The following is a 22,923-nucleotide window of genomic DNA, read 5'->3' as shown; positions in this document are numbered from 1 at the left end:
GTTCAGTCGCTCAGTCGAGGTGCCTGCTGATTTCATGAGCAAATCAGCTAACACTATAAATCCTAACCCTAACATTAAGAAAAGAACAGAAAAGTGAAAAGTAGTTTGGAGAACTTCTCGTATACAAAAGCAAAAAGAACACAGTATATGGTTCAGGCATCACATCAGCTATGATAGCTACACAATATGCTATTTAAAACAGCTTGCTTCAGACTTGCACTAAGTGCTAGGTGTCATCCATGCAGCAAACCAAGTGTGCACTGATTCTCCTCTATTTACAATAGGACCTCATTTGTGATTCTTCTTTTTTTTTTTTTGAAGGAAGTTTCAAATCCACACGCACTCAAAGGACAGATAGGTGACCTAGACAAACGAAGTAGGTCTTTGATAAGACAACATGTTTGGTGGAAACTGGCAAATTGCAATCTGCATGACCACATCTGAGAGTAGCGTTGAGCTCCTGTCAATTGCTTCTGTAGGAAAATTGGAGCCAATATTTTCACTGAAAAGTGAGTCTGCTTTCAGTGGTTCCTTCCAGATGCCATTCTCTTCTTTCATTCATTATTGAATATTTATTAAATGTGAGACATGGTTAAAGGCACTGAAGTATCTGGGGAAAACAACACAGAACAAACTCTCTGCACTAATGGAGTGACATTGAAGTGGACTTTCTCAGCAAAGAGCACTGTTTGATGTGTTTACTTGTAAATATTTTTTCTATACATTTATCCACTCAGGTTTATGTATAGTTTTTTTTTTCTCTATGCTTTTACTTATACAAATAAGATGAGCTTTGGAGCCATTCTTTAGATGCAGGTATTAGTGCTACAAATGGAAACAGAGTCCCCTTTTCAAAAGTTTTAAAAGTTTTTCTGAAAGTAGAGAATCAATTGACAGTAGCCTATAAATTGGGCTCATAGAATATTATATAAAGATATTTATATAAAGGCAATTGTCAGTGCAAAATACAAACTTTCCTAAATATCAAAAGGCATACTAAGAGAGAAAGAAAATAAAACAAATAATGAAAGATTATATATAAATATACAGAAAGAGATATATGTATTAATATATACATTAAATATATATATATAATTCACCATACTTTATACATCACCATTCATTATATATTTTGTTGTTGTTCAGTTGCTATGCTGCATTTGACTCTTTGTGTCCCCATAGACTCAGTGCTCCAGGCTCCCCTGTCCTTCACTATCCCCGGGGGTTTGGTCAGATTCATGCCCATTGACTCAGAGATGTAATCTAAACATCTCATCCTCTGCCACCCTCTTCTCCTTTTCCCTTCAATATTTCCCAGCGTCAGATGACTTTTTTCCAATGAGTCAGCTCTTCTCAACCAGTGGCCAAAGTATGGGAACTTCAACTTCAGCATAAGTCCTTCCAATGAATATTCAGGATTGATTATCTTTAGGATTGACTGGTTGAATCTCCTTGCAGTTCAAGGGACTCTCAAGAGTCTTTTCCATCACCACAATTCAAAAGCATTAATTCTTTGGTGCTCAGCCCTCTTTATGGTCCAACTTTCACATATTGGAAAAATCATTGTTTTCACTATATGGACCTCTGTCAGCAAAGTGATGGCTCTACTATTTGTTAATAATACACTCTCTAGGTTTGTCATAATTTTCCTTCCAAGGAGCAAACGTCTTTTAATTTCATGGCTTCAGTCACCATCCACAGTGATGCTGGAGCCCAAGAAAATAAAATCTGTGACTGTTCCACTTTCCCCCCTTCTATTTGACATGAAGTGATGGGACCAAATGCCATGATATTGGTTTTTATAATGTTGAATTTTTTTTTTTAATGTTGAGTTTTAAGTCAGCTTTTTCACTCTCCTCTTTCACCCTCATCAAGAGGCTCTTTGGTTGCTTTCATCTTCTGTCATTAAAGTGGTATCATCTGTATATCTGAGGTTGTTATTTCTCCTTGCAATCTTGATTCCAGCCTGTGATTCATCCAGCCTGGAAATTTGCATGATGTACTTTGCATATAAGTTATATAAGCAGAGTGACAATATACAGCCTTGACATACTCTTTTCCCGATTTTGAACTAGTCTGTTGTTCCATGTCCAGTTCTAATATCCAGTTGATTCCTGACCCTTATACAGGTTTCTCCAGAGATAGGTAATGTGATATGTTTTTCTCACCTCTTTAAGAATTTTCAACAGTTTATTGTGATCCACACAAAGGCTTTAGTGTGGTCAATGTAGCAAGAAGTAGATGCTTTTCTAGAATTCCCTTGCTTTTTCTGTGATCCACAAATGTTGGCAACTTGATATCTGGTTCCTCTGCCTTTTCTAAATCCAGCTTGTACATCTGGAAGTTCTGAGTTCACTAACTGCTGAAGCCTAGCTTAAAGGATTTTGAGCATAATCTTGCTAGCATGTAAAATGAACACAATTGTACAGTAGTTGGAACAATCTTTGGCATTGCCTTTCTTTGGGGTTGGAATGAAAATGGAACTTTTCCAGTCCTGTGGCCACTGCTTTTTCCAAATTTGCTGACATATTAAGTGCAGCACTTTAACAGCATCATCTTTTAGGATTTGAAATAGCTCAGCTGAAATTCCATCACCTCCACTAGTTTTATTCATAGTAAATATTCCTAAGGCCCACTTGACTTCACACTCCAGGAGGTCTGACTCTGAGTGAGTGACCACACCATCATGGTTATCTGTGTCATTAAGACCTTTTACATACAGTTCTTCTGTGTTTTCTTGCCCCCTCTTCCTGAATCTCTTCTGCTTCTGTTAGGTTCTTACTGTTTCTCTCTTGATCATGTCCATCCTTGCATGAAATGTTTCCTTGATATCTCCAGTTTTCTTGAAGAGATTTCTAGTCTTTCCCCTTCTATTGTTTTTGTGTATTTTCTGCAATGTTCACTTAAGAAGACCTTCTTATCTCTCCTTGCTATTCTCTGGAACTCTGCACTCAGTTGGGTATATCTTTCCCTTTCTCCCTTGCCTTTCACTTCTCTTCTTTCCTCAGCTATTTGCAAAGCCTTCTCAGACAACCACTTTGCCTTCTTGCATTTCTTTTTCTTTGGGATGGTTTTGGTCATTGCATCCTGTACAATGTTACAAACCTCAGTTCATGGTTCTTCAGGCACTCTGTCTACTGGATCTAATCCCTTGAATCTATTTATCACCTCTACTGTATAATCATAACGGATTTGATTTAGGTCATACCTGAATGGCCTAGTGGTTTTCCCTACTTTCTTCCATTTAAGCTTGAATTTTGCAATAAGGAACTGATGATCTGAGCCACAGTCAGGCTCCAGGTATTGTTTTTGCTGACTATATAGAGCTTTTCCATTTTCAGCTGCAAAGAATATAATCAATCTGATTTTGGTATTGATCATTTGATGACGTCCATGTGTAGAGTCATTTCTTGGGTTGTTGGAAAGGGTGTTTGCTATGACCAGTGTGCTATGTGTTCTCTTGACAAAACCCTGTTAGCCTTTGCCCTTCTTCATTTTGTACTCCAAGGTCAAACTTACTACAGGTATCTTGACTTTCTACTTTTGCATTCCAATCCCCTACAATGAAAAGGACATCTTTTCTTTTTCTTTTTGGTGTCAGTTCTAGAAGGTCTTGTAGGTCTTCATAGAACCAGTCAACTTCAGCTTCTTTGGCATCAGTGGTTGGGGCAAAGCCTTGGATTACTGTTGAATGGTTTGCTTGGAAATGAACCAAGATCACTCTGTCATTTTTGAGATCATGCTCAAGTACTGCATTTCAGACTCTTTTGTTGATTATGAGGGCTACTTCATTTCTTCTAAGGGATTCTTGCCCACAGGAGTACATATGATGGTCATCTGAATTAAATTCACCCATTCCCATCCATTTTAGTTCACTCACTGATTCCTAAGATGTGGATGTTCACCCTTGCCATCTCCTGCTTGATCACATTCAATTTATCTTGATTCATGGACCTAACTTTCCAGGTACCTATGCAATATTGTTCTCTACAGCATCAGACTTTACTTTCACCACTAGTCACATCCGCAACTGAGTGTCATTTCCACTTTGGTCCAGCTGCTTCATCTTTCTGGAGATATTAGTGATTGCCCTCTGCTCTTCACCAGTGGCATACTGGATACCTTCCCACCTGGGGTCTTATCTTCCAGTGTCATATCTTTCTGCCTTTTCATACTCTTTGTGGGGTTCTTCTCATAACAAGAATAATGGAGTGGTTTTCCATTTCCTCCTCTGGCAGACCATATTTTGTCATAACTCTTCACGATGGCCCGTCCATCTTGGGTGGCCCTGCATGACATGGCTCATAGCTTCATTGAGTTATGCAAGCCCCTTCACCATGACAAGGCTGTGATCCATGAAGATGTCAGTACATTTTATATATATTATACATTATGTGTCACTACATATATTATATATAGTAAAAACTACTTGATTAAAGCCAACAAATTGATCAATTGATGATACCGATACATGTAACATGCTAAATAAGCCACATTATGTCCAGAGAATGGGCTACTTTGTGGCTGAGAATGGAATGAAGAATATCTGAACATACTAATATAAAGTAATCTTTGGGATAAATGGTTAAATGAGAAAAAGCAACTTGGAGTCAAGTGTGTATATTATATAACCATTTATCTAAGAAACAAAAGAGATACAGATACGCAAAAATGGTTTTGAAATAGCAATAGGAAGGAAAACTTCAAATTATAAAAATGACTATCTATATGGAGCAAGGGAATGCATAGAGGGATTAGGAATAACTTCCTTGGATAAGCCTGACTTTGTAGAATTTACTTTGGAGCCACACACACTTTGTGTAATTATACAAACAAATTTAGAAAGAGATTCCTAGAAATACAAAGAAAACACTGGCGATGTGCTCCATTCCATGCATGTTGGTAATGATATATGGTCCAAGTGTTCACCTAAGGTATTTACCGTCCAGCTGGAGACAGACATTTAGGTATAGTCTGATGTGCAAAATTCTAGTGTTGCAAATGTAATCAAGTAGAATGGAGGAGCAGATGATTTTTCTTTAAATATGTCAAGGAAAACCATAAGAAGAGACTTCTAAGCTGAAACTCAAAGGAAAAATTTTAAAAGTACTGAGTTGTTAAAGGAAAAGGAACATTTGAAGGAGATATAACAGCATGATCAAAGGTGTGAAATTAGTGCTATTTATACTTCATAGACAGGCTTCCACAGTATCTCAACTGGTAAAGAAACTGCCTGCCAATGCAGGAGACACAGAGATGTAGTTCAGTCCCTGATCAGGAAGATCCCCTGGAGAAGGAAATGGCAACCCACTCCAGTATTCTTGCCTGAAGGATCCCATGAACAGAGGAGCCTGGTGGGCTACAGTCCATGGGGTCACAAAGAGCTGGACAAGACTGAGTGCTCATGCACACATACACATACTTTATAGACTATTAATATTATAGGATTTTCAACCTTAATTCATTCTTATGTGGACTCTTAGAGAATAGCAAGTACCTCATGGGTTCTTTGAGAAGAAAAATCAAGATAATAATTACAAAGTATTCAGCAGAATATTGGGCACATGGCAAGCACTTACAAATAGTAGCCCTCTATATTATCTCATTTTTCATTGGAAGTATGTAACGCTTGTTTTATTTATTTTTGGCATTTTATGGCCTTTTAATAGATGATATATTGTTGGAAAGAAAGAAATAACATATAAAATACATAATTTTAAGGCACAAATAGCATTTTAAGATTTTTTTTTTAATTTTTTAATCTTTTTCATTTATTTTTATTAGTTGGAGGTTAATTACTTTACAATATTGTAGTGATTTTTGCCATACATTGATATGAATCAGCCATGGATTTACATATGTTCCCCATCCCGATCCCCCTTCCCAACTCCCTCCCCATCCCATCCCTCTGGGTCTTCCCAGTGCACCAGCCCTGAGCACTTTAAGATTTAAGAGTAATCAGAGAAAACTGTTTAAGCTAAGGCCAAGGATCCATAACTATTATGAAAAAGAAATATTAGTTCCAATATATTGGGTGGAAGGTTTTCCCAGGATGTTTTTTATCATAATATTTTATTGGAGTATAGTTGATTTACGTTGTGTTAGCTTCTGTTGTACAGCAAAGTAAGCCAATTACACATACACATATGAAAGTGAAAGCAAAATTCACTCAGTCATGTCCAACTCTTTGCGACCCCTTGTACTATATAGTCCATGGAATTCTCCAGGCCAGAATACAGGAGTGGGTAGCCATTCCCTTCCCCAGGGGATCTTCCCAACCCAGGGATCAAGCCCATGTCTCCTACACTGCAGGTGGATTCTTTACCAGCTGAGCCAGTAGGGAAGACCAAGAATACTGGAGTGGGTAGCTTGTCTCTTCTCCAGTGAATCTTCCTGACCCAGGTATCAAACCAGAGCCTCCTGCATTGCAGGCAGATTCCTTACCAACTGAGCTATCAGGGAAGCCCACACATACATGTATATCCACTCTTTTTTAGATGCTGTTTCCTTACAGGTACTACAGAGTATTGAGTAAAGTTTCCTGTGCTATTCAGTAGGTACTGTTTATGTTAGTTATCTATATACAGTAGTGTATATATAACAATCCCAATTTCCCAATTTATCCTTGTTTTAAACACATAATGCTTGTTTTGGAAACTCATGCTTTGGGTGTTTTGACTACTTGTCAAAATCTTGCCTTTTAATATATTTGACTATTTGTAGGATAATGAGCATGGAGAAGAAAATGGCAACCTACTCCAGTATTCTTTCCTGAAAAATCCTATGGACAGAGGAGCCTGGAGGGCTACAGTCTGAAGGGTCACAAAGAGTTGAACATGACTGAGCGACTAAGCTTGAGCAGGAGGATAAAAAGCAAGGCTTGCCTATTTATAGCCTCTTTATCCAGAATGATCTGAATTCAAATTTTTGAAAGTGTACAAAAAAAAAAAAAAAAACACTTTAAATGAAACCTTCTGAATAATGCAGAATTCATTGCATATGTTGGCTTATGAAGATAGGTCAAACCCACTCACTTTTAGCACACTATAGGGAAAAGTTCATCTTTGTAAATGGTTCTTACCACTGAAAAGGAAAAATTAAAAGCTAACTCTTGGGGGAGGAGCCAAGATGGTGGAGGAGTAGGACGAGGAGACCACTTTCTCTCCTACAAATTCATCAAAAGATTAACTGAACGCAGAGCAAACTTCGCAAAACAACTTCTGATCGCTAGCTGAGGCCATCAGGCGCCCAGAAAAGCAGCCCATTGTCTTCAAAAGGAGGGCTGTATAGTTGGAGAAGTCCTGAGACTACAGGAAGAATAAAACTGAAATCCAGAGGCAGGAGACTTAAGCCCAAAACCTGAAAACACCAGAAAACTCCTGACTACATGGAGTAGTAATAAGTAATAAGTGACTGTCCAAAAGCCTTCATACCTACACTGAAACCAACCACCACCCAAGAGCCAATAAGTTTTAGAGCAAGACATACCACGCAAATTCTCCAGCAACGCAGGAACATAGCCCTGAACGTCAACATACAGGCTGCCCAAGGTCACACCTAACACATAGACCCATCTCAAAACTCATTACTGGGCACTCCATTGCTCTCCAAAGAGAAGAAATCAAGTTCCACGCACCAGAACACTGACGCAATCTTCCCTAACCAGGAAACCTTGACAAGCCAATCGTCTAACCCCACCCACTGGGTTAATCCTCCACAATAAAAAGGAGCCACAGACCTCCAGAATACAGAAAGCCCACTCCAGATACAGCAATCTAAACAAGATGAAAAGGCAAAGAAATACCCAACAGGTAAAGGAACATGAAAAATGCCCACCAAGTCAAACAAAAGAGGAGGAGATAGGGAATCTACCTGAAAAAGAATTTAGAATAATGATAATAAAAATGATCCAAAATCTTGAAAACAAAATGGAGTTACAGATAAATAGCCTGGAAACAAAGATTGAAAAGATTCAAGAAATGTTTAATAAAGACCTAGAAGAAATAAAAAAGAGTCAATTAAAAATGAATAATGCAATGAATGAGTTCAAAAACACTTTGGAGGGAACCAAGAGTAGAAAACGGAGGCAGAAGATAGGATAAGTGAGGTAGAAGATAAAATGGTGGAAATAAATGAAGCAGAGAGGAAAAAAGAAAAAAGGATCAAAAGAAATGAGGACAACCTCAGGGACCTCTGGGACACTGTGAAACACCCCAACATTCGAATCATAGGAGTTCCAGAAGAAGAAGACAAAAAGAAAGGCCATGAGAAAATACTCGAGGAGATAATAGCTGAAAACTTCCCTAAAATGGGGAAGGAAATAGCCACCCAAGTCCAAGAAACCCAGAGAGTCCCAAACAGGATAAACCCAAGGGGAAACACCCCAAGACACATATTAATCAAATTAACAAAGATCAAACACAAAGAACAAATATTAAAAGCAGCAAGGGAAAAACAACAAATAACACACAAAGGGATTCCCATAAGGATAACAGCTGATCTATCAATAGAAACCCTCCAGGCCAGAAGGGAATGGCAGGACGTACTGAAAGTAATGAAAGAGAATAACCTACAACCTAGATTACTGTATCCAGCAAGGATCTCATTCAGATATGAAGGAGAATTCAAAAGCTTTACAGACAAGCAAAAGCTGAGAGAATTCAGCACCACCAAACCAGCTCTTCAACAAATGCTAAAGGATCTTCTCTAGACAGGAAATGCAGAAAGGTTGTATAAACGTGAACCCAAAACAACAAAGTAAATGGCAACGGGACCACACCTATCAATAATTACCCTAAATGTAAATGGGTTGAATGCCCCAACCAAAAGACAAAGATTGGCTGAATGGATACAAAAACAAGACCCCTATATATGCTGTCTACAAGAGACCCACCTCAAAGCAAGAGACACATACAGACTAAAAGTGAAGGGCTGGAAAAAAATATTTCATGCAAACGGAGACCAAAAGAAAGCAGGAGTCGCAATACTCATATCAGATAAAATAGACTTTCAAATAAAGGATGTGAAAAGAGACAAAGAAGGACACTACATAATGATCAAAGGATCATTCGATGAAGAAGATATAACAATTATAAATATATATGCACCCAACATAGGAGCACCGCAATATATATGGCAAACACTAACGAGTATGAAAGAGGAAATTAATAGTAACACAATAATAGTGGGAGACTTTAATACCCCACTCACAACTATGGATAGATCAACTAAACAGAAAATTAACACAGAAACACAAACCTTAAATGACACAATGGACCAGCTAGACCTAATTGATATCTATAGGACATTTCACCCCAAAACAATCAACTTCACCTTTTTCTCAAGTGCACACGGAACATTCTCCAGAATAGATCACATCCTGGGCCATAAATCTGGTCTTGGAAAATTCAAAAAAATTGAAATCATTCCAGTCATCTTTTCTGACCACAGTGCAGTAAGATTAGATCTCAATTACAGGAAAAAAATTGTTAAAACTTCGAACATATGGAGGCTAAATAACACGCTTCTGAATAACCAACAAAGCATAGAAGAAATCAAAAAAGAAATCAAAATATGTATAGAAATGAATGAAATTGAAAACACAACAACCCAAAACCTATGGGACACTGTAAAAGCAGTGCTAAGGGGAAGGTTCATAGCATTACAGGCTTACATCAAGAAACAAGAAAAAAACCAAATAAATAACCTAACTCTACACCTAAAGCAATTAGAGAAGGAACAAATGAAGAACCCCTGGGTTAGCAGAAGGAAAGAAATCTTAAAAATCAGGGCAGAAATAAATGCAAAAGAAACTAAAGAGACCATAGCAAAAATCAACAAAGCTAAAAGCTGGTTTTTTGAAAAAATAAACAAAATTGACAAACCATTAGCAAGACTCATTAAGAAACAAAGAGAGAAGAACCAAATTAACAAAATTAGAAGTGAAAATGGAGAGATCACAACAGACAATACTGAAATACAAAGGATCATAAGAAACTACTACCAGCAGCTCTATGCCAATAAAATGGACAACTTGGATGAAATGGACAAATTCTTAGAAAAGTATAACTTTCCAAAACTGAACCAAGAAGAAATAGAAGATTTTAACAGAGCCATCACAAGCAAGGAAATCGAAACTGTAATCAAAAATCTTCCAGCAAACAAAAGCCCAGGACCAGATGGCTTCACAGCTGAATTCTACCAAAAATTTAGAGAAGAGCTAACACCTATCTTACTCAAACTCTTCCAGAAAATTGCAGATGAAGGTAAGCTTCCAAACTCATTCTATGAGGCCATCATCACCCTAATTCCAAAAGCAGACAAAGATGCCACAAAAAAAGAAAACTATAGGCCAATATCACTGATGAACATAGAGGCAAAAATCCTTAACAAAATTCTAGCAAACAGAATCCAACAACATATTAAAAAAATCATACACCATGACCAAGTGGGCTTTACCCCAGGAGTGCAAGGATTCTTTAATATCCGCAAATCAATCAATGTAATACACCACATTAACAAATTGAAAGATAAAAACCATATGATTATCTCAATAGATGCAGAGAAAGCCTTTGACAAAATTCAACACTCATTTATGATTAAAACTCTCCAAAAAGCAGGAATAGAAGGAACATACCTCAACATAATAAAAGCTATATATGACAAACCCACAGCAAGCATTACCCTCAATGGTGAAAAATTGAAGGCATTTCCCCTGAAATCAGGAACAAGACAAGGGTGCCCACTCTCACCACTACTATTCAACATAGTGTTGGAAGTTCTGGCCACAGCAATCAGAGCAGAAAAAGAAGTAAAAGGAATCCAGATAGGAAAAGAAGAAGTGAAACTCTCATTGTTTGCAGATGACATGATCCTCTACATAGAAAACCCTAAAGACTCTACCAGAAAATTACTAGAGCTAATCAATGAATATAGTAAAGTTGCAGGATATAAAATTAACACACAGAAATCCCTTGCATTTCTATACACTAACAATGAGAATGCAGAAAGAGAAATTAAGGAAACAATACCATTCACCATTGCAACAAAAAGAATAAAATACTTAGGAGTATATCTACCTAAAGAAACAAAAGACCTATACATAGAAAACTATAAAACACTGATGAAAGAAATCAAAGAGGACACAAACAGATGGAGAAATATACCATGTTCATGGATTGGAAGAATCAATATTGTCAAAATGGCTATTCTACCCAAAGCAGTCTATAGATTCAATGCAATCCCTATCAAGCTACCAACGGTATTTTTCACAGAACTAGACCAAAGAATTTCACAATTTGTATGGAAATACAAAAAACCTCGAATAGCCAAAGTAATCTTGAGAAAGAAGAATGGAACTGGAGGAATCAACCTGCCTGACTTCAGACTCTACTACAAAGCCACAGTCATCAAGACAGTATGGTACTGGCACAGAGACAGAAATATAGATCAATGGAACAGAATAGAAAGCCCAGAGATAAATCCACGAACCTATGGACACCTTATCTTTCACAAAGGAGGCAAGGATATACAATGGAAAAAAGACAACCTCTTTAACAAGTGGTGCTGGGAAAACTGGTCAACCACTTGTAAAAGAATGAAACTAGAACACTTTCTAACACCATACACAAAAATAAACTCAAAATGGATTAAAGATCTAAATGTAAGACCAGAAACTATAAAACTCCTAGAGGAGAACATAGGCAAAACACTCTCCGACATAAATCACAGCAAGATCCTCTATGACCCACCTCCCAGAATATTGGAAATAAAAGCAAAAATACACAAACGGGACCTAATGAAACTTAAAAGCTTTTGCACTACAAAGGAAACTATAAGTAAGGTGAAAAGACAGCCCTCAGATTGGGAGAAAATAATAGCAAATGAAGAAACAGACAAAGGACTAATCTCAAAAATATACAAGCAACTCCTGCAGCTCAATTCCAGAAAAATAAATGACCCAATCAAAAAATGGGCCAAAGAACTAAACAGACATTTCTCCAAAGAAGACATACAGATGGCTAACAAACACATGAAAAGATGCTCAACATCACTCATTATTAGAGAAATGCAAATCAAAACCACAATGAGGTACCATTACACGCCAGTCAGGATGGCTGCTATCCAAAAGTCTACAAGCAATAAATGCTGGAGAGGGTGTGGAGAAAAGGGAACCCTCTTACACTGTTGGTGGGAATGCAAACTAGTACAGCCGCTATGGAAAACAGTGTGGAGATTTCTTAAAAAACTGGAAATAGAACTGCCATATGACCCAGCAATCCCACTTCTGGGCATACACACTGAGGAAACCAGATCTGAAAGAGACACGTGCACCCCAATGTTCATCACAGCACTGTTTATAATAGCCAGGACATGGAAGCAACCTAGATGCCCATCAGCAGATGAATGGATAAGGAAGCTGTGGTACATATACACCATGGAATATTACTCAGCCATTAAAAAGAATTCATTTGAACCAGTCCTAATGAGATGGATGAAGCTGGAGCCCCTTATACAGAGTGAAGTAAGCCAGAAAGATAAAGAACATTACAGCATACTAACACATATATATGGAATTTAGAAAGATGGTAACGATAACCCTATATGCAAAACAGAAAAAGAGACACAGAAATACAGAACAGACTTTTGAACTCTGGGAGAATGTGAGGGTGGGATATTTCAAAGAACAGCATGTATACTATCTATGGTGAAACAGATCACCAGCCCAGGTGGGATGCATGAGACAAGTGCTCCGGCCTGGTGCACTGGGAGGACCCGGGGGAATCGGGTGGAGAGGGAGGTGGGAGCGGGGATCGGGATGGGGAATACGTGTAAATCCATGGCTGATTCATATCAATGTATGACAAAACCCACTGAAATGTTGTGAAGTGATTGGCCTCCAACTAATAAAAAAAATAAAAAACAAAAAAATAAAAAATAAAAGCTAACTCTTGGGGGTAGTCATTACAATGAGACTGGAAGTCTTTTGTCACCCCCGACTCTCTAGTTAGGTAGGAAACACATCCTAGTCTTCTCTCATTGTACAAAAGCGTGTCAACAAGCTTACCTCCCCACCAGTCTCCCCACACTACACAAAATCCCAACAAGAGTCTTTTATTTCCTTATCAGCACTCTGCCTATCAGTAGCATGCATTATTTCCACTTTGACATAAAAAGAGACATGGCCATTCTCAAAGTATTATCATGGAGTTATATACAAAGAAGGAAAAAAAGTGACACATAAAAACTCAGTAATAAAATATCACATGATATTTCCAACTTAGAAGACACATTAAGGAAGAAAAACAAAGTGGTTACACACAGTTTAACAAGATTCAGTGAACATAATAATAGAAAAGGAAATGATGCTTTAGATACTGATGCTTAGATATTGGCATAATTAACTTCATAAACACAATTATGAACTTAGTAGTATTGTTAATTGATTATCCAGTAGGAAAACTAACAAGGAAAAAGCATTGCTCACGGTAAGACCAGCTAAAAGCAGAGTATAAAAAGAGACTGGGGTAAGGAAACAATCAAAAACAAGAAACCACCCTCCTGCAAGCCCACTCGTGGAACTTCACTCCTTCCATTGACACCATGGTCAGCTCCTGCTGTGGCTCCGTCTGCTCTGACCAGAGCTGTGGCCGAAGTCTCTGCCAGGAGACTTGCTGCCAGCCCAGCTGCTGCCAGACCACCTGCTGCAGGACCACCTGCTGCCGCCCCAGCTGTGGTGTGTCCAGCTGCTGCCGGCCCCAGTGCTGCCAGCCCACCTGCCCTCGTCCCACCTGCTGCATCTCTAGCTGCTGCCGCCCCTCCTGCTGTGGGTCCAGCTGTGGCTCCAGCTGCTGCAGGCCTACCTGCTGCATCTCCAGCTGCTGCAGGCCCCAGTGCTGCCAGCCCACCTGCCCTCGCCCCACCTGCTGCATCTCTAGCTGCTGCCGCCCCTCCTGCTGTGGGTCCAGCTGTGGTTCCAGCTGCTGCAGGCCTACCTGCTGCATCTCCAGCTGCTGCAGGCCCCGCTGTTGCCAGCCTGTGTGCTGTCAGCCCACCTGCTCCCGCATCTCCAGCTGCTGCCGCCCCTCTTGCTGTGGCTCCAGCTGCTGCCGCCCAAGCTGCTGTCTGCGCCCAGTGTGTGGCCGGGTCTCCTACCACACCACTTGCTATCGTCCCACCTGTGTCATCTCTACCTGCCCCCGCCCTGTGTGCTGTCCCTCCTCTTGCTGCTAAGCCTGTGACCACTGTTTCTGTTTACCTCTGTCCCCACTAATGCAGACCCTTCTTTTGTGCTGATCATTAGGACACCTTGTCTGGGGCTGATGTTGCTGAACTGATTTGGGTCTCATGATTTTAATGAGCCCACCACAAGTCCACTATCTCTGTGAGCACATTCTGGCATCAGTCCAAATTCTACTTGTCTGGCCCTCTCCCCTTCATCCAAGTGTGAATTTGCTTGTATCAGTAACATACCAACTCTTGTGTTGATCAGTTCTCTTCAAATTCTCCTTCTTAACTTTTGGCCTTCAAGTCATCAAGCAGCTAAAGTTCAATTTCAATATTTCTGCATTATGAGTTTTTATAGTTGCTCTCTTAATAGCTCCAGTGAAAATTCTCCTTTATCATTTTTATTCCCCAAATTTTCCTAAGTTGTAACTCTATGACAAAAATAAACTATCACTTTCTTATATGAAAAATGTAGTGTGATGATACTCTTCTTTGAGATTTTTTTTATGCATTCTGGACAGCTGTATTTTACCTACACTTATAGGATAGATAACATGGCTTTGTTAATTTCACAACAGAGGTTAAGCTCCCTAGTCACAGCTCAGGTTCCATAGTAAGTCTCTTTAGTTCTTAGACAAAATAGATATTCTCAGGAATTCATAGATAAAAATCAAAGAAATGATACCTTCTGCAAAATCTGGAAATAATTAATGCTCTATGGGACCTCTTTTTCATATTGTCTGCCTGTGAAATCAGTTAATAATTGTAAGAATAATGGAACTGAATGTTTGTAGCTGGGAGAAAACACAATGAAAGGTTAAAGGTGATATGTTAAAAATTAAAAGAAATGACAGATGCAAAAGCCAGAAGTTTCATTAAAGTCGAAGTCAAAGTGTTAGTTGCCAAGTCGTGTCTGTCTCTGTGCAATCCCATGGACTATAGCTTGCCTGCCTTCTCTTAGTCCATGGAATTCTCCAGGCAAGAATACTGGAGTGGGTTGCCATTCCTTTCTCCAGGGGATCTTCTGACCCAGTGATTGAAACTCAGCCTCCAGCATTGCTGGCAGATTCTTTACCACCTGAGCCACAAGGGAAGCCCAAAGGAAACTTTCATTGGCAGCATAGAAATCGACTCTCATCTCCTGCAGCTAGAGGGTAGATCAAGCTGAGGATCAAGCCTAGTTCAGTTCAGTTCAGTCTCTCGGTCATGTCCAATTCTTTGCGACTCCATGGACTGCAGCACGCCAGTCTTCCGTGTCCCATTACCAACTCTGGAGCTTACTCAAACTCATGTCCATCAAGTTGGCGATGCCATCCAAGCATCTCATCCTCTGTCATCCCCTTCTTCTGCTTTCAATCTTTCCCAGCACCAAGATCTTTTCAGATGAGTCAGTTCTTCGCATCAGGTGGCCAAAGTATTGGAGTTTCAACTTCAGCATCAGTCCTTCCAATGAAAATTCAGGACTGATTTCCTTTAGGTCAGACTGGTTGGGTCTCCTGTAGTACTGGAAAAACAATCTGCAGTGATTTTGGAGCCCAGAAAAACAAAGTCAGCCACTGTTTCCACTATCTCCCCATCTATTTCCCATGAAGTGATGGGACCAGATGCCATGATCTTAATTTTCTGAATGCTAAGCTTTAAGCCAACTTTTTCACTCTCCTCTTTCACTTTCATCAAGAGGCTCTTTAGTTCTTCTTCACTTTCTGCCATACGGGTGGTGTCATCTGCATATCTGAGGTTATTGATATTTCTCATGGCAATCTCAATTCCAGCTTGTGCTTCTTCCAGCCCAGCGTTTCTCATGATGTACTCTGCATATAAATTAAATAAGCAGACAGAGGGCAGACAGACTGAAATCACAACCACAGAAAACTAGCCAATCTGATCACATGGACCACAGCGTTGTCTAACTCAGTGAAACTAAGCCATGTCGTGTCGGGCCACCCAAGATGGATGGGTCATGGTGGAGAGGTCTGACAGAACGTGGTCCACTGGAGAAGGGAATGGCAAACCTCTTCAGTATTCTTGCCTTGAGAACCCCATAAACAGTATGACTAGAGTTGCTACAACATGATTTGTCCAGAAAATGTCTGAACTTGCTAATGAGAGACTATATTCCCAAAAGATCTGCAGGACTCCAACTGCTTCATAGTTATCAGTGTTCTTTATCCATCAGGAAGCACATATTGTCTGGTTGTTTTTCTTTTTGTGATATTAGATGCTGTGGGTGATTATTGCCTAGAACCCCTGCTCCATTTGCCACAGCAAAAACATCATTTTGCAGTTCTATTATTCCTCTGCCATGTATTACCTAGAATAATTCCATAAAAAGAAAATTCCCCTCATCAGTGTTTGGTTATCTTGAGGAATAGTATATGCACAAAAGGCAAAATAAATGCTTGAGTCTTTCTCTTTATTTACCAGGGTACCTCCTTCAAAAGCAACCAAAGAGTTTTTCAAAATTCCCATCAATATGAACTTATGGATTTCAATATACTTCATGGTGTATCAATCCTTTCCAGTTCACATGCTAAGTGATGTTCAAATAAGCAACTTCAAATTGGCCTTGGGATTTTTGTGAATGAATCTGATAGTCCTCAAGGACTTCCTTGCTTTTTAATATAAAAAGATATTCCAGACTCATTTGTATATTTCTTTCCCCAGACTTCTAATTACTCCTTTCTCCAAGGAGTACCTATTTCTTTCAGAGGGAAACACTATTTGAGACCACAAATTGAAATATGAGAGTGCTCATTACTCCTAAAGCATTTTCTATCAGCCTTTTCGATGTTTACAACTAGAAGACATATATATAAAGGGCAGACCATGTCATGAGTTTCTACTGAGAACTACAGGGTTTTTACTTAACTTCAGACACCTTACCTACAAATCTCATTTCTACCAATGCCCCAAATATCAGTTCTCAGTGTCACAAATGTAATAACTCATTTTGTGTATTCCTCAATGTTTGCATACCAGTTCAGAATAATATCACCAACATTAAAAAAAATATAGTTACTGAAAATAAATTCAAGATTGCTTTTTTAGCTTTTAAAACAATCTTGGAACTGTTCCTGTCTCTGAAGTTATACCTCGATATATAGTTAGGTTCCTTTGTTGCTGTTGTTGTTATTATAACAATTTTGAGAAAATTTTGAAAGTTTTTTTATAATTTTGCAAAATATTTGCATAGGTTCAAAGTCTAAGCTACAAAACAGGGTATATTCAATGAGATTTATCTTTTATCCTTTGTCTTCTCTATCCTATTCCCTCCACCCTTTATGGTCAAGATTTTTAAAAATTTTCAGTAATACTGCCATTACTTTTTTCAGCCTTGTTAACATACAATTGACTTACAAAACCTAAATATACTTAAAATATACAATTTGATGTTTTATATGTGCATACTCATGAAATCAACACTACCATCAAGACAAAGCACACCCATCACCCCCTTTTTGTACTCCTCTCCCATACCCTGCCCATGGGCAACTGCCATTCTGGTCACTATAAATTTATTTGCATTTTCTGGAATTTCCTATAAGTAGAATTCTTCACTGTGTACTCTATCTTGCCAGGCTATTCACTCAGCCCAATTAGACTGAGATTCATGTGGCTGCCTGTATTACTAGTTCATTTCTCTTTATTGCTGAGAAATGTGGACTTGCAACAATTTTTTATCCACTCACTTATTGATGGATACTTGGGTTATTTCTGGATTATTTTTTCTATCGCAAATAAAGTCACCACGAATGTTTGTGAACAAGTCTTTGTAGAGATCTATACTTTAAATTTCTCTTGGGCAAATACTTTGAAGTGGAAGGGTTAGATCATACTGTGGGTGTATCTTTAACTCTTTAAGAAAGCATCAAACTGTTTCACAAAGTGATTGTGCCATTTTATGTCCCTTTGTTGTACAACAGCGTCAATAATTTCACATTAACATCAATGTTTGCTAAGGTCAGTCTTGTTCATTTTAACCATTGTAGGTGTGTGTGGGCTTCCCAGATGGCACTAGTAAAGAGCCCACCTGTCAATGCAGGAGACAGAAGAGAAGAGGGTTCAATGCCTGGGTTGCGAAGATCCCCTGGAGGAGGGCATGGCAACCCACTCCAGTATTCTTGCCTGGAAAATTCCATGGACAGAGGAACCTAGTGGGCTACAGTCTATAGGGTTACAAACAGTTGAACATGACTGAAGCGACTTAGTACGCAGAGTGTGTATAGTGTTACTGTGATTTTAACTTCTATTTTCCTAATGAAGAAGGAAATGGCAACCCACTCCAGTATTCTTGCCTGGAGAATCCCATGGACGGAGGAGCCTGGTGGGCTACAGTCCACGGGGTCGCAAAGAGTCGGATATGACTGAGGGACTTCACTTTTCCTAATGGCTAATGTTGTTGAACATCTTTTCCAGGGTTTCTTTGCCTTCTGTGTATTTTCACTGGTGAATTTCAAATCTTTTGTTCATTTGGAGGTAGAAGGTTATTCATTTTATTATTATTGAATGGTAAGAGTTCGAGTTCTTTATATATTCTATAAACAATTTGTTAGATTATGTTCTGTATTTTCTCCAAGTATGTGGCTTACCCTTTTATTGCCCAAACAGTATCCTTTGAAGAGAAAAAAATTTTCATTTTGATGGAGTCCAATTAATTGATTGTTCTGGGATGAAATTAAGTTATTTAACAGTTTGATCCTCTCAAGACTTACTTGTAAGCTGTGTGAAATAGTACTAGAGCAGCTTTACTCCAGGGAAAAATTTGCCCCACTCTTGAGGCAATACCTTTCAGAGTATTCTAACCATGATTTATGAGGCTCTTCACTGACTCATGAAAACATAGACTATTTTTGGCCCAGTGTCAGCTCTAAGGATTCCTCCCTCTGCCTTTTACTGGGATGACTAGGGGTGGGGTTCTCTGCCCTTGACTAGTTTCTTCACATGCATGCACTGCTCAGTAATTAGCTCAACACTCCAGGTGGACTTTCTGCAGATCTCTGGGGTTCTCTATGCAGCTCTCTCCTCTCTAGTATCCTGCCCTGCAAATTCTAGCTGTCTTTCCTCCTTCATCCCAGCTCCATCTCAAGTCAGCATAATTACTAGGCTCTACCTGATTCTCCCTCTTGGAGCTGCATCCCAGAAACTCTCTTCAAGAAATAAACTGGGCAGTCCTAGGATCACCTTGGTTGTTTCCCCTCTCTAAGGCACCAGTGTTCTGCCTCGATTGACAAGCCAATCTCCATTACTCCCTCTTAGCTGGAAGTGTAAGTCCCTCTTTCTTGTTTTCTCATCTCCTCTTTCTTTATTCTTCCATTATTTTATAAAATAATGTAAGCAAATGTTTTCTATATTTGTTTTCTTTTAGAAATTTTAGAAATATTGTAGAACACTACAGATATTTTATCCATTGGCTTGATCATATCTTAGCAATATATCCTAGACATTACTTCATAGTAGCATATACAGATTCTCCTTATCACTTTTTACCACTGAATATTAGGTTGGTTCAAAAGTAATTACAGTTTCTGTGAATTTTAAATCATTATAACTAGACTCAAATGCATTAGGAACCATTACAATCAACTCATTTTTGCCAATGAGAAAAAAGTCTGTTTATTCCTGTAGCATAAAAATCCATGCTTCATGTATATTATCTAGGGTGAAACAGATCACCAGCCCAGGTGGGATGCATGAGACAAGTGCTCGGGCCTGGTGCACTGGGAAGACCCAGAGGAATCGGGTGGAGAGGGAGGTGGGAGGGGGGATCGGGATGGGGAATACGTGTAAATCTATGGCTGATTCATATCAATGTATGACAAAACCCACTGAAAAAATAAATAAATAAATAAAGGGGAAAAAAAAATCCATGCTTCAGGGTTCAATGAATTCTTGGAAAGCATTTTCTGCCTCCTGGCAGTTGTGGAAGCGTTTTCCCTGCAAAAAGTTGTTGAGACGCTTGAAGTGATAGTTGGTTGGCTAGAGATCAGATGAATATGGCAGATGAGGCAAAACCTCATAGTCCAATTTGTCCATCTTTTAAAGTCTTGGCTGTGTGATGTGCAGTCAGGAATTGTCTTGGAGAATTGGGCCCTCTCTGTTAACCAATACTGGCTGCAGGCATTGTAGTTTTCAGTGTACCTTATTGATTTGCTGAGTATACTTCTCAGATATAATGGTTTTGCCAGGATTCAGAAAAATGTAGTGGATCAGTTGGGCAGCAGACCACCAAAGAGTGACCATGACCTTTTTTGGTTGCAAATTTTGCTTTGGGAAGTGCATTGGAACTTCTCAGTCCAACCACTGAGCTGGTCATCAGTGGTTGTCATATAAAGTCCATTTTTCATCACATGTCAAAATCTGATTGGGAATGTTCATTGTTGTTGTGTACAGTAAGAGAAGACAAAATGATTTTTTTGATTTTCAGTCAGCTCATGAGGTACCCACTTAAGGAGCTTTTTCATCTTTACAATTTGTTTCAAATGCCAAATGACCGTAGAATGGTTAATGTTGAGTTCCTTGGCAATTTCTTGTGTAGTTGTAAGGGGATCAGCTTCAATGATTGCTCTCAGTTGGTTGTTGTCAACTTCTTTTTTTTTTCCATTTATTTTTATTAGTTGGAGGCTGATTACTTTCAATATTGTAGTGGTTTTTGTCATACATTGACATGAATCAGCCATGGATTTACATGTGTTCCTCATCCCGATCCCCGCTCCCACCTCCCTCTCTACCCGATCCCTCTGGGTCTTCCCAGTGCACCAGGCCCAAGCACTTGTCTCATGCATCCAACCTGGGCTGGTGATCTGTTTCACCCTTCTGATGGCCGGCAACTATGTTCCGCATCTTCAAGGCTATCATCCCCTTTGCAGAACTTCTTGAATCACCCCTGCACTGTACGTTTGTTAGCAGTTCCTGAGCCAAATGCGTTGTGGATGTTGTGAGGTGTCTCTGCTGTTTTACAGCCCATTTAAACTCGAATAAAAATATCGTTTGAATGTATTTTTTGTCTAACATCATTTCTATAGTCTAAATAAATACAAAACAAACAACAAGTAATGTCATTAGCAAAAATCAAAGTGATAAATGTGCATTAAAATTATGCCTAACATAACCACACTTATTTAAGAATGTATTCCAATATCAAACAGAAAATTTCAACAGTGCAAAACCGCAATTACTTTTGCACCAACCTTAATATTCCATGATGGGAACACACTATAGTTTTTTCACCAGTACCATATTGAAGGACATCAGATTTATCGTTGCTTTGTTTTTACAAATAGCACTGCTATGAATAATCTTGTATGCTTTCACATTTTTTCTGAGTACTTTTTGGATAATTTATAGACTTGGAATAGCTGAATCAAAGAATAATGCTGCTACTTATTATCAAACCATCACAAGAAAACCATGAGCAAACTTATTTCCATAGTCTTATGATCAGAGAATGTTGTCAGATCTTGAATTTTTGACAGTCTCACAGGTGAGAAGTGGTATCCTGTATAATTTCATTCCTATTATTATGTGTGAAATTGGGCATCTTTATATGTTGAAGAAATAGTTGCATTTTATTTTCCATCAGATTTTTGGCCTTTTATCTAATTGAATCTAATTTTATGCGTGCTTTATATATTAAAGCCATTAACTCTGTCTTTGCTATACATTGCAAGTAATTTTATTTTCAGTTCATCAGTTCAGTATTTTTTTTTTATTAGTTGGAGGCTAATTACTTCACAACATTGCAGTGGGTTTTGTCATACATTGACATAAATCTTTTTTTTTTTTTACTTTGTTTATGGGGGATTCCTATGTATTTCTTTTTCATTACAAATGATTGTCTTCTCACTATTAGAACTTAACTGCCAAATGTATGTGTATATAATTGAAAATTATTAAACTGAGTCCTCTTTAATGATGAGATCTTCTAGTACTTCTATTCTTATCTTGTAAGTGGTCCTAGTTGACTCTCTTAGAAATATCTATTGCATAAATATCTTGCTTACCACACTCATTGTAACCAACCTAGAAAGGCATTCACCTCTCACCCCTAGACTGCAACCACCACCTGTCTTTCCACTTCCTGTCACTCCACTCACCTCTAGCTAAGTAATATTTACAAAGCTGAGATACTGATTCACAACTTTCTCCCAACTGTATGATGCTATCTACTTTCCTTTGTATAAATTCAAGATTATCTTTAAATTCTCTCATTCTATCAGTGAACATTATTTTTTCTCTACTCTTCTACACTACCATCCAGACAAGTCATTTACTTCATTAAAAGTCAACCTATGCCCTTATTCAATAATGTCCCCATTGTCTGCTCTGCTCTTCTCCATCCATCTAGATCATCTGTAGCATGTTAAAGGATAAGTAAATGCCCTGTGTTTTCAATAAATCCCATGGTCATTCAACTAACATTCACTCAGGGCAATTGCTGGGTATCATATCTATAAAACTGAATAAAGACAGTGCCTGACCTCATACGGGCAAACAGAAGGACTGGACATAGACATACAAACCAGTTACAATCAAGTGTGATACTCGAGATCACAGGCATATCTTAAAACAAAAGGAGGGAAGGATTCATTTTGAATGTGGTAGAAACCAAGAAAGACATTAGAGATGATTTTGTGTCTTGGCTGGACATTTAAGTACAAGCAAGAGTTTGCTGAGTTGACAAGGGAGAAAGCATATTTA

The 22,923-nt window shown here is 38.6% G+C and overlaps 1 protein-coding gene across 2 annotated transcripts; it reads left to right on the top strand.

The window, feature by feature from the left end:
- The first annotated feature begins 13,602 nt into the window (after positions 1 to 13,602).
- Positions 13,603 to 14,232, top strand: LOC133056074 (keratin-associated protein 4-11-like). 2 transcript variants are annotated; one of them, XM_061141172.1, is made up of 2 exons: positions 13,603 to 13,769; positions 13,887 to 14,232. In XM_061141172.1, the coding sequence occupies exons 1-2, from the start codon at positions 13,603 to 13,605 to the stop codon at positions 14,230 to 14,232; spliced, it is 513 nt and encodes a 170-aa protein (XP_060997155.1). The 2 variants fall into 2 exon arrangements, with proteins under 2 accessions (XP_060997155.1, XP_060997154.1); XM_061141171.1 differs by having other exon boundaries at positions 13,603 to 14,232.
- Positions 14,233 to 22,923: the final 8,691 nt, after the last annotated feature.

Source organism: Dama dama, chromosome 5 (assembly GCF_033118175.1).
Source record: "Dama dama isolate Ldn47 chromosome 5, ASM3311817v1, whole genome shotgun sequence".
NCBI lineage: Eukaryota > Metazoa > Chordata > Mammalia > Artiodactyla > Cervidae > Dama > Dama dama.
Note: the sequence above shows the minus strand (reverse complement) of the source record. Positions and strands in the feature narration are given on the sequence as shown.